The 19,924-nt window shown below is 44.7% G+C and overlaps 1 protein-coding gene across 3 annotated transcripts in view; it reads right to left on the bottom strand.

Annotated features, from left to right (window-relative positions):
• Positions 1–11,562: 11,562 nt before the first annotated feature.
• Positions 11,563–19,924, bottom strand: part of LOC122816976 (ubiquinol-cytochrome-c reductase complex assembly factor 1) — a 1,543,629-nt gene continuing 1,535,267 nt past the window's right edge. For all 3 annotated transcript variants that reach the window (XM_044090088.1, XM_044090087.1, XM_044090089.1), the window contains one exon: positions 11,563–13,186. In XM_044090088.1, the coding sequence (XP_043946023.1) occupies positions 13,052–13,186 (135 nt within the window). In that variant the 3' untranslated portion in view covers positions 11,563–13,051. The remainder of the gene's footprint in view (positions 13,187–19,924) is intronic.

Raw genomic sequence — 19,924 nt, 5'->3', positions numbered from 1 at the left:
ACACTTGGGTTATCCTGTCATCAGGCGGTCCCGCAGTCGGACGGAATTCCAAAGTCTTGGTTCGGTGACAGTTGTTGTCGCTTCTTCCCCAACGTCAGTGCACCAGGGGTATATATATTGCAACAGACGCCATTTTTCTTCAGTTTTTCTTGCCCCAGATGTCAGGTGCCCCCAAAAAGGTGGTCAGTAATTAGTACCAAATTGAGTAAATTTTGCAAAAACGCAAAATCCCTCCAGCTATAAGCAAATACATCAGGAAGGTATTGTACAAATTTTAGCCAGTTAGTTCAGAGGGGATGGAGGGAGGGTAACCTGGACTGCAGCAGGGTGTACACTCGAACATCTACATTTATGGTAGGTACAAAACTGTACTATGTTCATCGTGTTACCCTGCTGCAGTCATCACACTTGGGTTGAATCCCAAAGCTAAGGATGGGTGGAGGAATCATAGAGGGTTATTGGAGTCTAGAAGGCCCTGCAGAACTGCAGTGGCAAAGCCAGCTCTAGTCTTAGAGTAAAGTGGTAAGTGATGGTGTTTGGTAAAGGTGTGTACTGAACTCCAAGTTGCAGCTTCCAAAATCTCCTTGGTTGAAACCCCCCTGAGGAAGGCTGTAGATGTAGCTGTTGCCCTGGTAGAGTGGGGCCTAATGGTAGCAGGAACTGGTTTTCCATGCTGGGTATAGCAAAACCGAATGCAATGTCCTATCCATTTGGAAATGGTTTGTTTTGATATAGCCTTCCCTTGTGAAGCTGTAGCATAGGATACAAAGAGCTGGTCAGATTTTCTGGAAACCTTAGTTTTATCCAAGTAGTAACGAAGTTGCCTGTGAATGTCCAAGGAATGCAGGAGTCTTTCTCCTTTGTTCTGTGGATTCGGGAGGAAGGTGAGTAAGTGGATGGTTTGATTTAAAGCCACACTGGAAACCACCTTAGGCATGAAGGTAGGATTAGTTCGTAGAGAAACTCTGTCCTGATGGAAAATGAGGAAAGGTTCCACTGCCATTAGTGCCTGTAGCTCTGAGACTCTTCTAGCTGAAGTTATTGCTAGCAGCAGGGCAGTCTTCCATGATAGAAACTGTAGATCTGCAGAGAAAGCTGGTTCAAAGGGAGGTAGCGTAAGTTTTTCCAGAACAAAATTGAGGTCCCATGTTGGTGTAGGTGCTCTCCTGGGGGATCTAATGTTTTTTGCCCCTTACGGAACTGTCTTAGAAGTGGATGCGAAAATAAGGGTGAATTCGTGTTGTAGTGGGCTGAAATAGCTGATGCATGGATTTTAATGGAAGAAAAAGAAAGTCCTTTGTGCAACATCTCAGTTAAGTACTGTAGAATCTGAGGCATGTGAGGCTGAAGTGTGTCTTGGGCTTTAGCTTGGTTCCAGGCACAAAACCTTTTCCATTTGTCCGAATAGGCCTTCCTGGTGCTGGGCCTCCTAGCTTCCAGAATAACATCCATAACTGCTTGGGAAAGAGGAGCTGGCTGGATGCTTAGGTGATTTGCCATGCAGCCAGATTTAAGGTTTTGAGCTGGCTGTGAAGAATCTGATTGTTTTGCTGTGTGAGCAAATGGGCAATTTGTGGTAAAATCCAAGGTGGGCCCTGGGCCATATTCCTCAAAAGTGGGTACCAGTGCTGGCGTGGCCAGTCTGGGGCTATGAGTATCAGTCGTGGTCTCTCCTTTCTGACTTTCAAAAGCACCTTTGTGAGGAGAGGCAATGGAGGAAAGGCATATACTGTCAGGTTTTTCCAACTGAATGAGAGTGCGTCCACTTTCCAAGCTTGGTGGTGCAGTGTCCTTGCACAAAATTTTGTTAGTTGATAGTTTTGAGAACTGGCAAACAGGTCTATGTCTAGAAGGCCCCATTTTTGAGTTATCATTGCAAATACCTGTGGATCCAGCTTCCACTCGTGGGGATCCATGATGTTTCTGCTGAGGTAGTCTGCCAATGTGTTCTTTTTTCCTGGCAGGAATTGAGCTTGTAACTGAACTTGGTAAGCCAGAGCTGTGTTCCACAAGGTCATTGCTTGCCTGCATAGAGAGTAGGAGTGTGTACTCCCTTGTTTATGTACCACATTACTGTGGTGTTGTCCATCCTTATTGTAAGTTGTCCTGGATGTAATAGATTCTTGAAGGCTGTCAGAGCATTCTGTACAGCTAGCATCTCTTTTTGATTGATGTGCAGATTCCTTTGATCTGCAGTCCATATGCCTTGAACTGTCCTGCCATGTGTCCTCCCCAGGCATAGTCCGATGCATCTGTTGTCACAGTTTGCCTGGCTGGGGGCAAAGTGAAAGGCTGACCCTTGTTGAGGTGACATGCCTGTGACTACCATAGAAACTCCTGTTGTAGGCAGGGAATGAGAGATATTATTGTGTCCAAGCTGTGGCTGTGTTGAGACCATACGCTTTTTAGGTACCATGTAATTTCCTCATATGCAGCTTTGCAAATGGTATTAGTAGTATGCAAGATGCCATGAAGCCCAAGGCCTGCAGAATTTTTCTTGCAGGTAGTTGGGTCTTTGTTGCCATTGTTTTGAAATATTGAGTCAGTTGTAGTTGTTTGTCTGGCGTCAGATAAGCCTTCTGGGCCATTGTATTCAAGCTGGCACCCAGGAATGTCATATCTTGTGAGGGTACTAGTTTTGATTTCTTTTTGTTTACTGTGTACCCTAGGCAACTTAGAAGATGTTTTACAAAAGCCAGATGTTGTAAGAGGATGTCCTTGCATTCTGCTTGGATGAGGCAGTCGTCCAGGTATGGGTATATTTGAATTCCTCTTTGTCTGCAGTATGCAATTACTGGTGCCAGGCATTTTGTGAAGACCCTGGGCGCAGTAGATAAGCCAAAAGGCAGTGCAGAGAACTGGTAATGGGTTGAACCTGCAATGAAACTGAGGTATCTTCTGCAACTTTGTCTGATAGGGACATGCAGGTATGCCTCCTTGAGGTCCAATGTTACTAGCCATGATTTCTTGCCCAACATGGGAAGAAGCTGCTGTAGTGTTAGCATCTTGAATTTGGGTACTTGTAAGAAGGTGTTTAGAATTGAAAAGTCCAGAATTGGTCTCCAGGCATTGTCCTTTCTGGGCACTAGAAAGAGTCTTGAGTAAAATCCTTGGCCTTGCTCTCATGTAGGTACCAGTTGAATGGCTCATGTCCATGAGAGCTGTAATTTGTCTTTGTGCCTCTGCCCATTGATTTTGTGGCAGGTTTGGCATTCCTCTTTTCATTGGCAAGGTGTGAAAATGGAATCTGTATAATCGTGAAATTATGTCTAGGACCCATTTGTCCTTTGTGACAATGTGCCAGTTGTCTGAAAAAAGTGCGAGTTTTCCTCCCAAGGGGGCTGCCAAGAGAGTGTTGCTTGGCCAGATGAGGTGCAAGTCATTGAGTTTGCCTTCTGGTAGGTTGGGACCTGTCTTCTCCTCCCTTCTGTGTTGCAGTGCCCCATTGCTGAGGCTTGTACTGGGCTTGTGGTTGTCCTCTGCCTCTTGGACGTCTGTATTTACCCCTCTGTGGTCTGTCAGCAGCTGCAAAGGACCAATTTTTTGTTGGCCAATTTCTGCTGAAGCGAGGGGGCTGTACCTGTAGGAAATCTTTGACTGTCTGCATAGATTTTGCCTTATCCTCCATTTTCTTTAAGACTTCTTCTGCTTTAACTCCAAAAAGAACATCCTGCTGTAAGGGAGCATCTAGAAGCTTTGCTTTAACATGATCAGGCAGAGTTTGTTCCTTTAACCAAGCATGTCTACGTATAACAGACCCAGTGACAGCTGCTCTGCAGGAGGCCTCCAGAGAATCAAACCCCCACATTGTAAGGTGTGTTTGCCCACCTGTTCAGTTGCATGCAACAGATCCTGCATTTCTTTCAATTCAGACTGTTGAGGGAGAGTGGTGATTCTTTGCTTTAACTGTGAGATTAGAAATTGCTGATACTTAAGCATGTGAAATTGGCAATTTAGTGCCCTCATAGCTAGAGTGGCTGAGGTGTAAACCTTTTTCCCCCATCTGTCTAGTGCTCTGGAATCCCTTTCAGAGGGTACAGGATTTTTAGCCATAGAAGCCTTAGCCCCTTTGGGACCCTGGGAGATTGTCTCTGGGTCAGCAACAGGACTTTTATATAGACATTTATGGGAATCAGGCACTCTGTAGTATCTGTCAGGCTTGGCCGGAGCAGGTGGTAGAGAGTCTGGGTTCAAACTGGATTCTAAGTAAACATCATCCACAATGTCTAACATGGGTGGGATGGCAAGTGGTCTGTGCTGGGGGAGTAAAAGAAACTGTCTGAGCCTTTTCTTCGAGTCAGAGTAGTCCTGACCTTCCCAGTGGAAATGTTCCCTCATAGTGTGTAAAGTTTCCCCAAAGGAATAGTCTTCAGGAGGAGAAGCTGAGGGAATGGAATCCTTAGCATCAGAATCTTCATAAGGGGAGGAGGAGTAATCTTGGTCTTCAGAAGAGGCTGAAGAAATGGACACTTGTTCAGAGGATGCATAATCTTCCTCTTGTCTAGGCCTTTTTTCAGGAGGAGGCTGGGAACCCCTGATTAGAGAGATCAAATCTTCAGCCATTTTGAGCATCTGTTTCTTAGGCATGGGGCCTTTGAACAGGGGACTGAAATGCAATCCTTTTAGATTTAATAGGAGTCTTCGTCTTAGGATATGTTTTAATGGTAAGTGTCGTCGGTCTGAAAACGCCTTCAGAAACCGAAGGCGTTTCAGCAGCACTGGCATCTTTATCAGCAATGTCGTCAGTAGGGCCTGAACAAAATGGTTGCATCGGCCTGGTACATTCTGTGAAAAGTTCCGTAGTGGTCTCGGGTTCCAAATCTGCGGTAGTCAGGGGCTGTGTCAGAGCCTCACTGAGGACCGGAGGACCGGAGACCGGATCAGCCGAGGCCTCGGAATCTGGCTTAGGCCTTGGCTGCCTGACCTTATCCTTGCGTTTTTTGTGCACGCCGGTAGTCGGTTGCTCCGGCGGCATACTGTAATTAAATTTTCTAACGAAGTAGTGCCGTGCGAAATCAAAGCTTCTTTTAATAGTATGTTTATTAAACCTAGCACAAAAAAGAAAACTAGTGATGTCGTGGTCTGGGCCTAGGCAAGGTATGCAATAAGAATGAAAATCTTTATGAGGTATTTGCTTCCCACAAGAAATACAATTGTTAACTTTTTCTGACATCGGTCTGAGGCAAGAAAAGTTTCCCCAACGGGGTACTTAGCTTTATAGAAGACTTTGGTCTGAAATTCAAAAATCTCAGGAGTTGGCCGACCGGCACTTGCGAACTGCCTCTGCTTCAGGCACCGCACGGCATGAAAGACTGAAGAAAATGGCGTCGGTTGCAATATATATACCCCTGGCACACTGACGTCAGGGAAGAAGCGATAACAAGCGACGCCGGACCAAGACATTGGAATTCCGGCCGACTGGGGGACCGCCTGATGACAGGATAACGCAAGTGTGATAACTGCAGCAGGGTAACACGATGAACATCACCCAGAATTATACCACAGTACAAGGACAGAATGATTGACTTCAACAATTGGCTAAGCTTCTGTTGTCATTCTAAGGGGATCCACTATTTGTCTGCCCTGACATGATCGACAGACCACGATGCTTTGCCAGAGATGGCCTGCACCTGTCGCCTTTGGGATTCTGGATAATGGCTAAGGCTCTTGCTACCCCTATAGTGCCTTTTTTAGGCAAGGTTCAGATGACAAATTCACCACCGTAACAGGTACAAGCAAGCAAAATCTGAGGATAATGCTACTCAATGCTAGAAGTCTAAACCTCAAAATGCACTCACTCGAGGCACTCCTTAAAATGGAGAACATTGACATCTGTGCAGTGACAGAGACCTGGTTAAAAGCTCCAGACAGCACCCCTGCATTACCAGGCTAAAATTCATACCACACCTTTTGGCCACCTAACCCGGACCGAAGCACTAAAGGTGGAGGCGTGGCCATATTCATTAAGGATATCCACATCTCCAGACTATTTGCACAGCATAATGCATCCAAGATTATCCAAGTGCAACTAACTCTGGGCAAGACCACAATCCAAATTGTAGCTTGTTACAGACCCCCCACCATGCCTCAGGATTCCCACTCCATTTTTTGATGCACTGGAAAATATTAGGGTACAACCCAACACCCTAATAATGTGCGATTTCAACTACCTCACCATTAATTGGGAAAACTACTCATGTACCAACTCTTTTGCTCAATGTTTTCTAGAATTCATAAATTCCAACACCTTGGATCAACTTATTCACACCCCCACCAGGGGGAGCAGTATCCTAGACCTGGTCATTATCAACATGGGCGACCGGTGTTCACACTAGAGGTCAATTCCTCATTGGTCAGATCTGAACACAAGCTAATCACCCTAGACATCCACATCCTGCCCCCATTAGGGAAACCACAGTAAAAAACTTCTCCAAAGCCAACTTAACACTTCTCAAGACAGAAGTGGCAAACTTCATGACACCCATGCAGACGGACAACAGAGGTACGACTGCTCAATCCTACAGAAGTGCACTTTATAAGCACCTACACGAGTGCATGGATTGTGCTATCCCTAACAGAACCAAGATGCTATCCTCCAAAAAAAGGAAGCCAATCTGGTGGTCCTCAGCCATAAACTAACTCTACATCAGAAGAAAGAAACTGTTGCAAAAAAGAGTAAAATCCTACTACTGGAGGAGCTCCCTGGTCAGCCTCAGTAAGAAGCTGAGATCCCTCATAAAATCCTCCAAAGCCAATTACGAAAACAAAATTGCCACTGACTCTACAAGACAACCACAAAGCATTCTATAGCTATGTCAAGAATCTCAATGGCAACACTCAGATCTGCTCTGAGTTACAGCACAATGGTACTAAACATACAGAACCAACTGATATTGCCAACATCCTGGTAGATAGGTTCAATACTAACTTTACCCCCCTCTCACACCTTAGAGGGCCCATCTCTATACTGGAAGAATGCAAAGTTCCTGTAATCACGGCTGCACAGGTAAAAAAAACACTCTCCAAAGCCAAGAACACAGCATCCATGGGACCTGACAATATCCCAGGCTGTGTTCTACATGAACTACAGAACGAACTGGCACCCCCACCTAAGTACCATGTTCAATCACAGCCTCACCTCAGGCTTTGTGCCTACTGAATGGCGCACCGCGACCGTTATCCCACTCCACAAAGGGGGAGCCATGACGGACCCCGGGAACTACATCCCCATTAGCCTGACGAGCCTGGACTGCAAAGCCATGGAACGTATCATCATGGAACTCATAAACAAAGACAATGGTAATCTCCAAACTCTGGATCTCACCCAGTTCGGGTTTGTAAAAAGGCAGATCATGTCTCCCAAACCTGATAGACTTCTTTGAAGCAGTCACCAAAGCCACAGATGAGGGTAAGGTGGTTCACACAACCTATCTAGATCTCAAGGCTTTCGATACCATCCCCCACTCTGGAATTATAGATAAACTCACTAAACTAGGTATAAATCCCAGACAGAACCCACACTGTGAATGTAGCAGTCTCCAAATCTGACTTCAGACCAGTGAAAAGTGGAGTACCACAGGGTTCAGTCTTGGGTCCTCTCCTGTTTGGTATCTACTTCTCTGAAATACAGGCTAACACAGAAGGCCTTTGGCTAAGTATGCAGATGACTGCAAACTGGGAACCATAATCGAAACTCCTAACGATGTGGACATTTTACAAAAAGGTCTCACTGAGACACATGCCTGGTGTCAAAGCCATGGCCTGAAGCTCAATGCCAAAAAGTGCATTGTCATCCCTTTGGAAAAAAACTCTGTACCCATGAACTACCACATAGGTGGTACTCTACTTAACACTGAAAGTGTAATGAGACCTTGGGACACAGGTGGACAGTAGTCTCTCCTTTGATAATCACATCGCCACAGTGGTCAGGAAATCCTTCTGCATGGCACACCTCATCACAAAGGGTTTTTCATCCAGAAAAAAAAAAGAGGTCATTGTTCCCCTTTACTCATCACTCCTTAGACCCATTGGAGTACAGCACCCCTTTTGGTATGTACCTCAGAAGACAAGACATCTACAACAACTGGAGAGGCCACAGAAATACCTCACAAAGAGGATTACTGGCCTCAAACAGATGCCCTACGCAGACTGTCTCAAACTCCAGCTTTACTCTGTCGCATATTGCCTACTCAGAGGCAATCTCTGCCTAATATACAAAACTATGTCAAACCCAGAGCTGTTGGTCATGCTCCACTTAAAGAAATCCCAATCCCTCTGACTAAATGCTGTAGGGACCTAAACCTTGTCACCACAATAAACAGAACATGCTGGAGGGATAGATTCCTGTCCCACAGACTTTCCATATTCTGGAACAGTCTACCTATGTCAAACAGAGCTCCTCATTAGCACTCTTCAAGAAAAATCTTGATTGGATGGGAAATCGGAAATTCACTCCGGGGATCACTTCTGTGGCTCTGCTCGACAGGGGCAAAGGAAAATAATTTTCTTGGGTGGCAAAAGCCAAGGTACCTTTTTGGCTAGGCTTATATTGGCCCTAGGGCCAATAGCCTAATACCTACCTATGAATTTTGAGACTTCTACAGCTGCATCCTCCCACTAATTGGGTGGAACATCAGGGAGGAAAGACTTTTGTCTTGGTGTTTCTAAAAAGGGAATCAATTATCTTCTGGATATGATTCTTAGCACCCATTGGTCATTTGTAATGGCTTCCTAGGCTTCAGGGTGCAAGATAAAATGCCCTGCCCCAACTGCCTCCAGAGGAAGGCAGTCAGGCAACCATTCAGGAGCACTGGAAGTGTCTGTCCGAGAAAGACTCTCAAGACCCTTGGTCCTGTGGACCACCTTGCCTATGCAGGCGGAGTCTACCATTTAAGTTATTTCTCCCTCTGCCCCTGGGGAAAATTTCTCACGGAGAATCCTGTAAAGGACCCCAAGATTTTTTTGAACCACATCTTTTTACTCCCATGCAGGTTCCTGGAGAAGGACCTTTGTGGAGCAGAAAAACAGATCCCGATGGCAGACAGTATCTTCCCATCTTTCTCACTGAGGGAGCGTGTCTCTCGAACAGTGGGCCCAAACAAGGCTGATCCGTCAAAAGGCACACTGATGAAGGATGCCTTGAAAGGTTCCGCAAAGTCACACAGACGCATCCATCATGCATGACGCCTTATGGCAATGCTGGAACAGGCCATCCTTGAGGTACCCTCTGCTGCATGGCATATCAGCCTCATGGACATGTTTAGACAGGGATTAGAGGGTCGCCATTCTGGAGGAGAAAATCATCTGATCCTCTGCAGACATGGACTATAGGGTAGAGCTAGACAATTCCTTGACTAGGTCCCTCTGTAGTCTTGTAAAATGGGAAAGGTAGTTTAACACTCTCAAGGTGAAAGTGGCCAAAGTGTAAACTCTCTTACCAAATCTGTCTAAAGCCTGAGACTCTCTGTTTGGGGGATGGACAGAGGAGTTCTCTTGGGCCAGCTCCTTTCTGGAGGCTGCCACAACGACCATGGTATCTACCGGAATACCCTTAGTTCTGAAGGTTTTGTCCATGGAAGCACTCAAGATTTTGTCTGTGAGCCTGGGTATGGGCTCTACTGTATGCAGTTCCTTCCATGCCCTAGAAGATACCAACTTAATGAGCGGGTCTGGAGGGGGAGATACCCACGATGTAGATGGGCCAGACCCAAAGCCTTCAAAAGCACTGTTTCCTCTGGGAAGAGGTTTAGGGAAGACCATCCACCTCTTTGGTGGATGATTTCTAAATGCCTCTGAAGGAGACATCAGCCGATGGAGATCTTGGGGAAGCCCCCCCAGAAATCAGTCAGTGGTAACAGATTCCTGCGGGAATCAATGTGCCTCCTCTTGCACAGCCTCTTCCAAGGAACCTCCTCGGTAGGATACTCCGGGGAGGTGTCAGAATATCTCTGGGTGTCCACAGATGGAGTAGTCTGAAGGCATCTGGGGCCAGCTGGTCATGTGGTAGAAGAGAGGCCTCAGAGACAGATCCAATGGGGACAGGGAGAGGTTCTGCCGGGGTGAGAACCGAGGGTCTCCCAGAATGGGAAAGAACCCTCTCCACCACTTTTGAAGGCAAAAGGACTTCAAACACCCAAGGGCAGTCCTCCCAGGACCGGGGCTACCAGAAGGGCATCCCCGGAGCCCCTGAGTTTCACATTCAAAACGGGGAAGTCAGAGCTGTGCTGTCAAGCTACAAGGGCAAGTGATAGGTCCAAAAACTTTGGAGTCAAAGTCAAACCCCTATAACCAACGTCAAAGCTACAGCTCCGAGACACACTCGGAACTGACACAGTCGATACCAGATGCATCGGGGTAATGGTTGGAAGCGAAGATGTAATAACTATCGGCCCCAACACCTCGGTTCCCAGGACCAATGGATCTGACGACTCCAAAATTAAAGGCCAGATCAGAGAAGGAGCCATGGAATGAAATGGAGATGGCCTCATGGATCCAGAGGGGGACAGGGCTGGCAAAATCCCCTTCTGAATCTGTGCTTCAAAAAATTGCCTCATCAGTCTACCAACGTCTTTATCAGAAAGAGTCAGAGAACACCTGATGGAGAACATAGAAGTAGGTCTGGAGATACTTTTGGAGAGGTCTCCCTGAGCAGAGATGTCTGAGCCAAAACATTCATCCCCGAACTAAGGACCGATGTACGGGGCAGAGGCGCAACAGTGGGAACCAAAGGGGAAGACAGCGAAGCCTTCGGTTCCAACAGCTTTGGAGCCTTTTTAACAGGCTCTGATTAGGAAGAGGAAGACCTGTTGGGAGAATACTTCCTTGTTTCCCGGGCCTCTCTACGTTTTCTAGAGGGGTTTTGAGCCCCTGAAGTAGAAGGACAATAAGAGGGGAAGAAGCAGGCAAGTGACCCCTTGAGGATCAACTTGTTTCTATGATCTGCTAAAGCCTACTGGTGACAACCTGCACAAACTGAACAAGCACTATCTAAATGTGCAGGCCTCAAACAATAGACGCACTGCATGTGGGCATCAGATAAGGGAATCTTATGCCTACAGAAGTGCACTTCTTGAAAGCTAAGGGCTTATTAGCCTTGTCAGACTTGGGATAATAGGAAAACTTTTTTTTGTAAAGAAAGGGAAAAGGTTATGGCAAACGGAGAAACCCAAGTACTAGATAGATTCAAAAACTTACACTGCAAAACCTAACTAAATAAGGTAGGGAAGCAGAAGATAATAGTAAAAAAGGAAACTGAAGAGACTTGACTCACTGTGAAATGCATAAAGTTTGGAGAAGCTCAGAAACTCGCTGCTTGTTCAATGAGTGGCAAATGAGATTGGAGGTACTCTGGAGAAAGGGGCATTATGTGTAGGGAGGAGGAGCTCGAGCTTTGAATCTCAAGCTAGTGAAGTGGTCAAATCAGTTCTGAGGGTCGGAACCTAGACCAACAGGTTAATGAACGAATGAAAATGACATCATCAGATTCTAAAGGTATTGTCAAGCGTGTTGCATGTAACAGCCTTTTACATAAAGCCAAAAACAACAATAAAAAATGGAGACAAATTATCTTAACATAAATGTTTATATTATTCATGCTTAGAAAACACAGAAAAACATTCTATGTCATATCTGCATCAATATAACCCATAACTCCCTAAGCATATATTAACTAAAACATTTTCTCCCACAGAGAACAAAAGCCAATACTAAGCAGATATTAATCATTCCATGGTTTGCAAAAACAACATTTAAAGTGGGTACCAGCAAGATCCTGTAACACAGCACTTCAATGGTGCATTTCTGATTATGTACTGCATGCATTCAAACTGTTCAAAATTTTGCCTCACTGGCACTGGTTATATTGCAGATTCCTATGCTGTAAAATACATGTTGCCTAAACACAATAAGCTTTTGACATAGAAATCAAATGATGAAAACTGATCACAACATTCTTGCAACAGACTCATCTTCCTGAGGCAAGATGTCATTATTCACAGAGTGCCTTGTTAATTACCTGCAATGGCAGGGACCCAAGATAAGGATCACTTCAACTGCTGGCAGGCAGCAGCTTAGATTAGGACAGAAAGGAATACTTGGGCAAATACATTACCCAAGATGCAATACTTCCCTCCATTTGCCTGAACACAGATGCAGTACTTTTTTGAAAATGGCCTACACACAAACACTGTTCTGAAGCACGGATCCCCTGATTCAAACAAAGGGACTGTAATGGCACTCAGGCAGCACCTCACTCCCACATACTGAGAAACTGCTAGTATATCCTGTCTCTTGATTATAATTTCCAGATTCATGTCACCATAAGACTCTGCAAGGTATACCTCTTAAAGAAAGCAGCAGAAAACTGGTCAAGATTTAGCAACAAAATAAACAAATTTGCAGCTCCGAAATTTCAAATCATGTGCTGAATTTTAAACTTTCTGGGATAATAGTGGAGCTCTGCCACTAAAAATTGCAACTCTTCACCATGACAGCACAAGACATATTTTAAAGATACAGAACCTAAGTACTTCAGACTGACCTGTATTATTGGTTGTGAACTTTAGCCTATTGATCTTGTGGCCCTAAATCAGAGAGTGGCTTTTACATTAGAATATCCTGGTCCTGAATAAAAAAACAGCTATTACATTACAAAGCAAACTTTTTTATTATTACTATAAAACTGACCCTTCTAAAAATGCATTTTTTAAACATACTCAAAAAACAGTTTGCATCTCTCTTTCAAAATAATGCAAATTAACAGAGGCAAACTCTGACAATGAATAAATTGCTTTTATCAGCTATTTTGTTCATGCACATCTGAATTAAACAGTTACCCTAAATGTTAGAACACAGATCCTGTTTTCCTGAATGGATTATCTTTCAGTTCTCTTAATTTTCCAAGTATCTGTGTCAGTAAAATGGAAAATCAGCAACTCTGCTTCAAAGTTACTGTGTTACAATAGTTTCTTCCTTTTGATACAATTTTTCCTCGTCAAGGTAGTACAGTCCTCGCTTTTTATTAGTGTGCTCTCAAAACCCTACGAAAAGCTTCTCATAGTCCTTCATCATTGTAAGTGGGTGAAACTGGCTTCAAAATGCTTTGGGGGTCAGTCTCCAGAAGAGGGCGCCATTTGACTTCACCACTAAGCAGCAGATCTTCACCATTCAGAGAATCTAGATACTGCATCTGAAATTTCAAATACAAAAAAAAAAAAAAAAAAAAAATCAGTATCTACTCCGAGTCTGAAACCATACTTACAAAGCAACTGTTTTGACTTTCTAGGTATGATAAGCATACTATTAATGCTTGTGAAGCAGACATGTTGAAAAGTACCTTTTGTAAATGTTAACCAAACTATACTGTCGCAATCTCCAAAAAACAAAGCTGACTCAGAGATGGCAAGGCAATCCAGTATGCAGAGTAAAAACTTTGTTTATTCCCACAACAGACAAGCACTTTCACAGAGATGCTGCTTCATGAGATGTAATTCCAAACTGATTTTTACTATTTAAATATAAAAAACTATCACCAATTATCCAATCAGTAAAAGCTCGTTGTTAAACGGGACCATTATTTCACTTTTCATGCATGCAAAAGCTGCTTAAAAACATTCACTGTCACAGCAATAAAATACAAAAGCATATATCAAAGGCATATATAATAAATAAAAATATATACACATATAAAACTATAACATATAAAAAACTATAAACATCCTATCAAAATCTAAAACCTAGATTATCTGAACAATGGTCTTGCTTTTAACATAGGTTTGAGTGGGACTGTCATTTAAACCATGACCACTGTTCCCCTCTCAAGTGAACTATCCATCATTTCGAACTGTTCAGTATAATTTCTGGTGTTGTCCATCTTCATTCTTCCGCAATGATTGGATATTGGATCAGACTCGGATGCAATCACCAGACTTTTGGATCCAAACTCATAAGATCATAGGAGATTACTAGGCTATCAACTCAGAAATCATTTTAAGCCTAGCCATTTCAACCCAATGTAATACCGTAGCAGTACTAGTCAATACCCAAGATTGCATTTAGTGATGACTGCCTATGTCCAGGAGGGTTATGGGCACAATCCGCGGTAAGATTTTACAGTGGCCCCATCCACTCGTCTAGGTTCCTCTTGAACAGTGTCATAGAGGTGCTCTGTTTCACATGAATTGGTGGCCTGTTCCAAAGATGTGGACGTGATAAATTTGTCCCTCCAGTAAGTCCCATTTAAGTCGTAGGCCAGATTTAAGTCATTGGAACGAATAGCCCTAGTCCCACTTGAATTATGGATATGCAGTAAGTTCATTAGGTTTGGGTCTTTGGTTGCTCTGTAGGCCAGGCATATGCCCCTGAACTCCTTTGTTCTGTAGAGATAAAGATGGATTTCTTTGAAAGGTGACCCTGTCTTTGTGAAATATAAGGTAAGGATATTTGGGAAAGAGAGCCTGGAGTTCAGAAACTCTTCTTGCAGATGTAATGGCTAGCAAAAAGGCTGTTTTCCATGAGGAAAATTTTAAATCAGACTTGGCTGATGGTTCAAAAGGTTCCTGAATTAACCCTTGCAGCATGACTGTCAAACCACAGTGGGGTGACAGGTCCTTCGCTGGTGGCCTAAGTAAGAAAGTACCTTTAAGAAAGGCTTTGCACAACTTTGAAGAAGCTAATGGGGAAGCATTTTCTCCTTTGTGAAAATTACATATGGCTGTTAATTGCACTTTCATAACAGAAAAAATAGCTCTGTCCTGAAAAATAAATGTTTAAAATTTTAGGACCACAGAGATTGGAGCAGTGAAAGTGTCCAATCCCCTCTGCAGAGTCCAAATATAGAATGTTTTCCATTTACTTTTAAAATCTTTCTAGTACAGGCCTTTTGGAAAAATAAAAGCACCTGTTGGACTTGGAAGGAAAGCCTGGGCTGTCTAGCTATCAGTGTAATTTGAGAAACCATGGGGTCAACTTGAGGTCTGGGATGTCTGGATGACTCATCCTGGTGGGATGTGAAAGCAAGTCTGGACTGGGGTCCAGTATCCATGGAGGATAATAAAAATGATACCAAAGGAAGTGAAATCACACGAGGAGGCCAAAATGGTGTAATGAAGATAACTGAAAGATAACTAAAATGCGAGAGATGCAACTATATAGCCAAATTGGAGGCTGAAGCTCTCTCAACTCAGGACTGGCAAAAACAGACAGGAGGAGAAGGTAACCACACACACCATAAACCCAGTCTCACATAGAACTATCACAACTACAAATCAAACACATAAACACACAAAGACATACTCGGAGGCACTGATCAAAAATCTACCAAAACAGCAGAGGCCTCCAAAGCAGACACCCAAACAACTTCCACCTCATGACATAACACAAGCAACACATAGATCACAAAGTCAGTGTGCAAATTCAGTCACAGCCCTTAAGGCCAAACACAATGCCAGACACACTTGTCATAGGTGACTCCATAGTCAGACACACTGATGTCCCACTCACCAGACTGAACAAGGAGAGGGTCACAGTAAGCTGCCTGTCAGGCGCTAGAATCTGCCACATAACACAAGCACTCAGGTCACTCCACAGCAAGTACAAGTATGACTCAGTCATTGTCCATGCCGGTGTGAATGACCTGAGACGTACCTCCCTGGACTACATGAAAAGAGACATAAAGGAGCTCTCAGATTATGTAGCCCAGGCTGGTATGACCCTGACCCTGAGCAGTATCCTACCTTCACCAAGAATGATGCCACAATACAGAGACAAAATGATCAGTTTTAATAATTGGCTTAATTTCTGGTGTCATTCTAAGGGAATCCAATGTCTGCCTGGAATGACATGCTTGACAAGCCACGCTGCTTTGCAAGGGACGGCTTGCACCTGTCACCCCTGGGTTTCCGGATATTGGCAAAGGCTCTTGCCACCCCCATAGTGCCTTTTTTAGACAAGGCTCAAATTCTAAACCCACCGCCCTAGAAAACAATAATGGAAAAAAACTAAGGGTAATGCTGCTCAATGCCAGAAGTCTAAATCTCAAGATGCATGCCCTCGAAGCCCTCCTCAGTATGGAGAACATCGATGTCTGTGCTGTGACTGAAACCTGGTTCAAGGCTCCTGAGAGCACCCCGGCACTATCAGGTTTTACCTCATATCATGCGTTCCGGCCCCAAAACCCAGACCGTACCACAAAAGGAGGGGGTGTAACCATATTCATCAAGGATACCCACACCTCCAGGCTGGTGGCAACTCACGAAGCATCAGAGACCATTCAGGTACAATTAACCATAGGCAAAACTGCTCTACAGTTTGTAGCATGTTACAGGCCACCCTCTCAAACTCAGGAACCCCACACAGCCTTCCTGAAGACACTGGAGAGTATAAATGTCTCTCCAAACACCATCATATTGGGTGACTTCAACTACCCAAACATAGACTGGGAGCATTACTCAAGCCCCAATACCCTAGCCCAAAGGTTCCTGGAGTTCATAAACTCAAATGCTATGGAACAACTTGTCACCATTCCCACAAGAGGTGAAAATATACTAGACCTGATCATCACAAACATGGGGACAAAATGCTCCACACCGAAGTATATCACTCATTGGTGAGATCAGACCATAAACTAATCTCACTGGAGATCCACATCCCGCCCCACCCCAACAAAAGACCACAGTGAAGAACTTCTCAAAAGCCAACTTCACACTTCTTAAGACTGGTGTGGTATCCTTCAAGGCCCCTGAGCCATTGGAAACCACAACCCATGCTGCTGAATCCCTTACAAATGCTTTCTACGAGCACCTCCAGGATTGCATGGATCAAGCAATCCCAAATAAAATCAGGACCCTTTCCACCAAAGGAAAGCGCCCAATCTGGTGGACCCCAGCCATAAACAAACTTTACAACAAGAGGAGAAAGCTACTACAAGATAGAGCAAAATCCCTAAAAGGGAAGACATCTCTGATCAATACTAGTAAAAAATTACGATCACTCATAAAATCATCCAAGGCCAACTTTGAGAGAAAAATCGCCAAGGACTCAAAAGACAATCATAAGGCCTTCTTTAGCTAGGTTAGAAATCTGGGTGGAAACTCCCAGATATGCTCAGAATTAGTCCAAAATGATACAAAAATCACTGAACCCACAGACATTGCAAACATATTGGCAGACAGGTTCCGTGAAAATTTCTCCCCTCCCTCCCCCCCAAAAGGAGAAATATCTATCCCAGCAGAGTGTAGCCTCCCAATCATCTCAAATGCCCAGGTGAGAGCTGCTCTCTCTAAAGCTAAAAACACAGCATCAATGGGACCGGATGGTGACCCGGCTGTGTGCTACACAAACTCAATGAGGAACTAAACCCACACATAAGGCTGCTGTTTAATCTTAGCCTTACCACAGGATACATACCCAAAGAGTGGCATACGGCAACTGTGGTCCCACTCCACAAAGGCGGTGCTTCTACGGACCCTGGTAATTACCGCCCCATAAGCTTAACAAGCCTGGTCTGCAAAGCTATGGAGAGGATCATAATGGAACTCATAAATAAAGACATAGGGGACCTACAGACATTGGATCCTACCCAATTCGGCTGTGTCAAGGGCAGATCATGCCTCTTGAACTTTGTCGACTTTTTTGAAACAGTCACCAAGGCCATTGATGAGGGTAAGGCAGTTCACACAGCCTACCTTGACCTTGCAAAAGCTTTCGACACAATACCCCACTCGGGTATCATAGAAAAGCTCACCAGCTTAAATGTAAACCAATATGTCACAAGATGGGTTGCAAACTGGCTCAAGGACAGAACCCACAGGGTTAGAGTTGCTGGTGCCATGTCAGACTCCAAGCTGGTCACAAGCGGTGTCCCACAGGGCTCAGTCCTGGGCCCCCTCTTGTTCGGCATCTACTTTTCAGATGTGCAGGCAAACATAGGAGGATTGTGGCTGACAAAGTTTGCAGATGACTGCAAACTGGGCCATAGTTGAAAATCCATCAGACACAGATATCCTTCAGAGAGGTCTCATAGAAACGGATAACTGGTGCAAGAGCCATGGCCTTAAGCTAAACGCCAAAAAATGTATAGTCATACCCTTTGGTAAAAACAAGGTAACCCCAAGTTACCACATAGGTGGCAATCCATTAAGCACAGAAGAGGTTATCAGGGACCTGGGGACCCAAGTTGACAGTAACCTTTCTTTTGACACTCACATTGCCAAAGTGGTTAGGAGGACCTTCTACATTGCCCACCTGATTATGAAGGGATTCACATCCAGATCAAGGGAGGTCATTGTTCCCCTGCACTCTTCACTTATCAGACCAATGATTGAGTACAATGCCCCATTCGGAATATATCTTACCCGACACCTGCAGCAATTGGAAAGACCCCAAAAGTTCCTCACCAAAAGGATAAAGGGGCTCAAAAATATGCCATATGCTGCCCGAATGAAGAAACTCCAGCTCTATTCAGTCGCATACCGTCTGCTCAGAGGTGACCTGTGCCTGACATACAAGGCCATGTCCAACCCGGAATTAATGGACAAAAATCCAAATCCACCAGAGCCACAAGAGCAAGAGACTTAAACTCAACACGGATATAAATAGGACGTGCTGGAGGGACAGATTCATCACCCAGAGACTCCCTATGCTGTGGAACAGAATCCCGGTCCATGTGAGACAGAGCACCTCGCTGGCTCTGTTCAAGAGGAATCTTGACCAGTGGATGGGAGATCGTAGGTTTACCCTGGGGATCATCTCTGTATCACTGCTGGACAGAGGCACGGCAAACTAATGGGTATAGTATTCTTCAACCTAAGAGGTGGTGAAAGCCACACAACTCTGGCTAGGCTTATAAATGCCCTAGAGCAGACAGTCTAGTATGAACCTATGAACCGTGGTCTTCAGCCAAAGTGCCTTCCATAAGAGTTTGGGGATCAGAGGTATTGGAGGATAAGCATAAAGGAGACCGGCGAGCCAAATGAGAACTACAGTATCTCACAGTGACTCCCCCTGAGAGGGCATTAGGACAAAGAACCTGCTGCACTTGCTATTCTGGGGAGAGGCAGACAGGTCACAGTAAGGTTGGCCTCAACAATGGAAAAACCTCTCCTCCACTAACTGATTGACAGACCACTCATGAGGCATCAAAAGGGGCCTTCTGTGTTTGTCAGTTAAAATGCTGGACATCCCCAGTATGTGCATTATCACTAGAAAGCGGTTGGGGGAGAGAGCCCACTGCAATGCACTCAGAGCCTCTCAACAAAAGGGGGTAAAGAAAGGGTTCCCCAGTTTGATGTACCAGACCACAGATATGTTTGTCAGTTCGTATAGCAAAAGTCCCCAGGGGAAGCACGTTTTGAAAGGCCTGCGATGCTAGTAGGACCGCTCTCATCTCTAGGACACTTTTATGCAAGTTGATCTCTTTGGGGAACCATGTGCCTTGGGGCATCCATCCCAAGATGTGCTCTCCACCTCAGCTTGGCGGCATCAGTGATCACAGTCGCTACTTGAGGGGAAAAATAAAAGGATGGCCTAGGAAAACCTTATGCTACTGGGTCCACCAGCAAAGATGATCCTTACAAACTTGGGTGAGTTTGATTGGAAAAGACAGAGGATGATGCAGAATTGACCAATGAACAACTAGTGTTCATTGAAGAATGCTCATATAAAAATGGCCATAGGGACTACTGCCCGCTGCCACAGATCCTAGAGCTAGAAGGACAAGACTGGCCAGAGGAAAAGGGTGAATAATAATTTGCTGTACCAGAGACCTGATTATGTTTACATGTTGTGGTGAAAGAGAGGCTATCTGACTTGCTGTGTTCAACTGGACAACTATAAACATCAGGCTCTGAAAAGGTTGAAGATGAGATTTGCAGGTGTTGACTGAGATGCCTAGTGATTGACATAATTGGAGCAACTAGTCCCTGGACTG

The sequence above is a fragment of the Protopterus annectens genome, chromosome 12.part0 (assembly GCF_019279795.1).
Source record: "Protopterus annectens isolate FY-2018-M chromosome 12.part0, PAN1.0, whole genome shotgun sequence".
NCBI classification, from domain to species: domain Eukaryota; kingdom Metazoa; phylum Chordata; order Ceratodontiformes; family Protopteridae; genus Protopterus; species Protopterus annectens.
The sequence above is the reverse complement of the archived record's forward strand: the minus strand, read 5'-3'. Positions and strand labels throughout refer to the sequence as shown.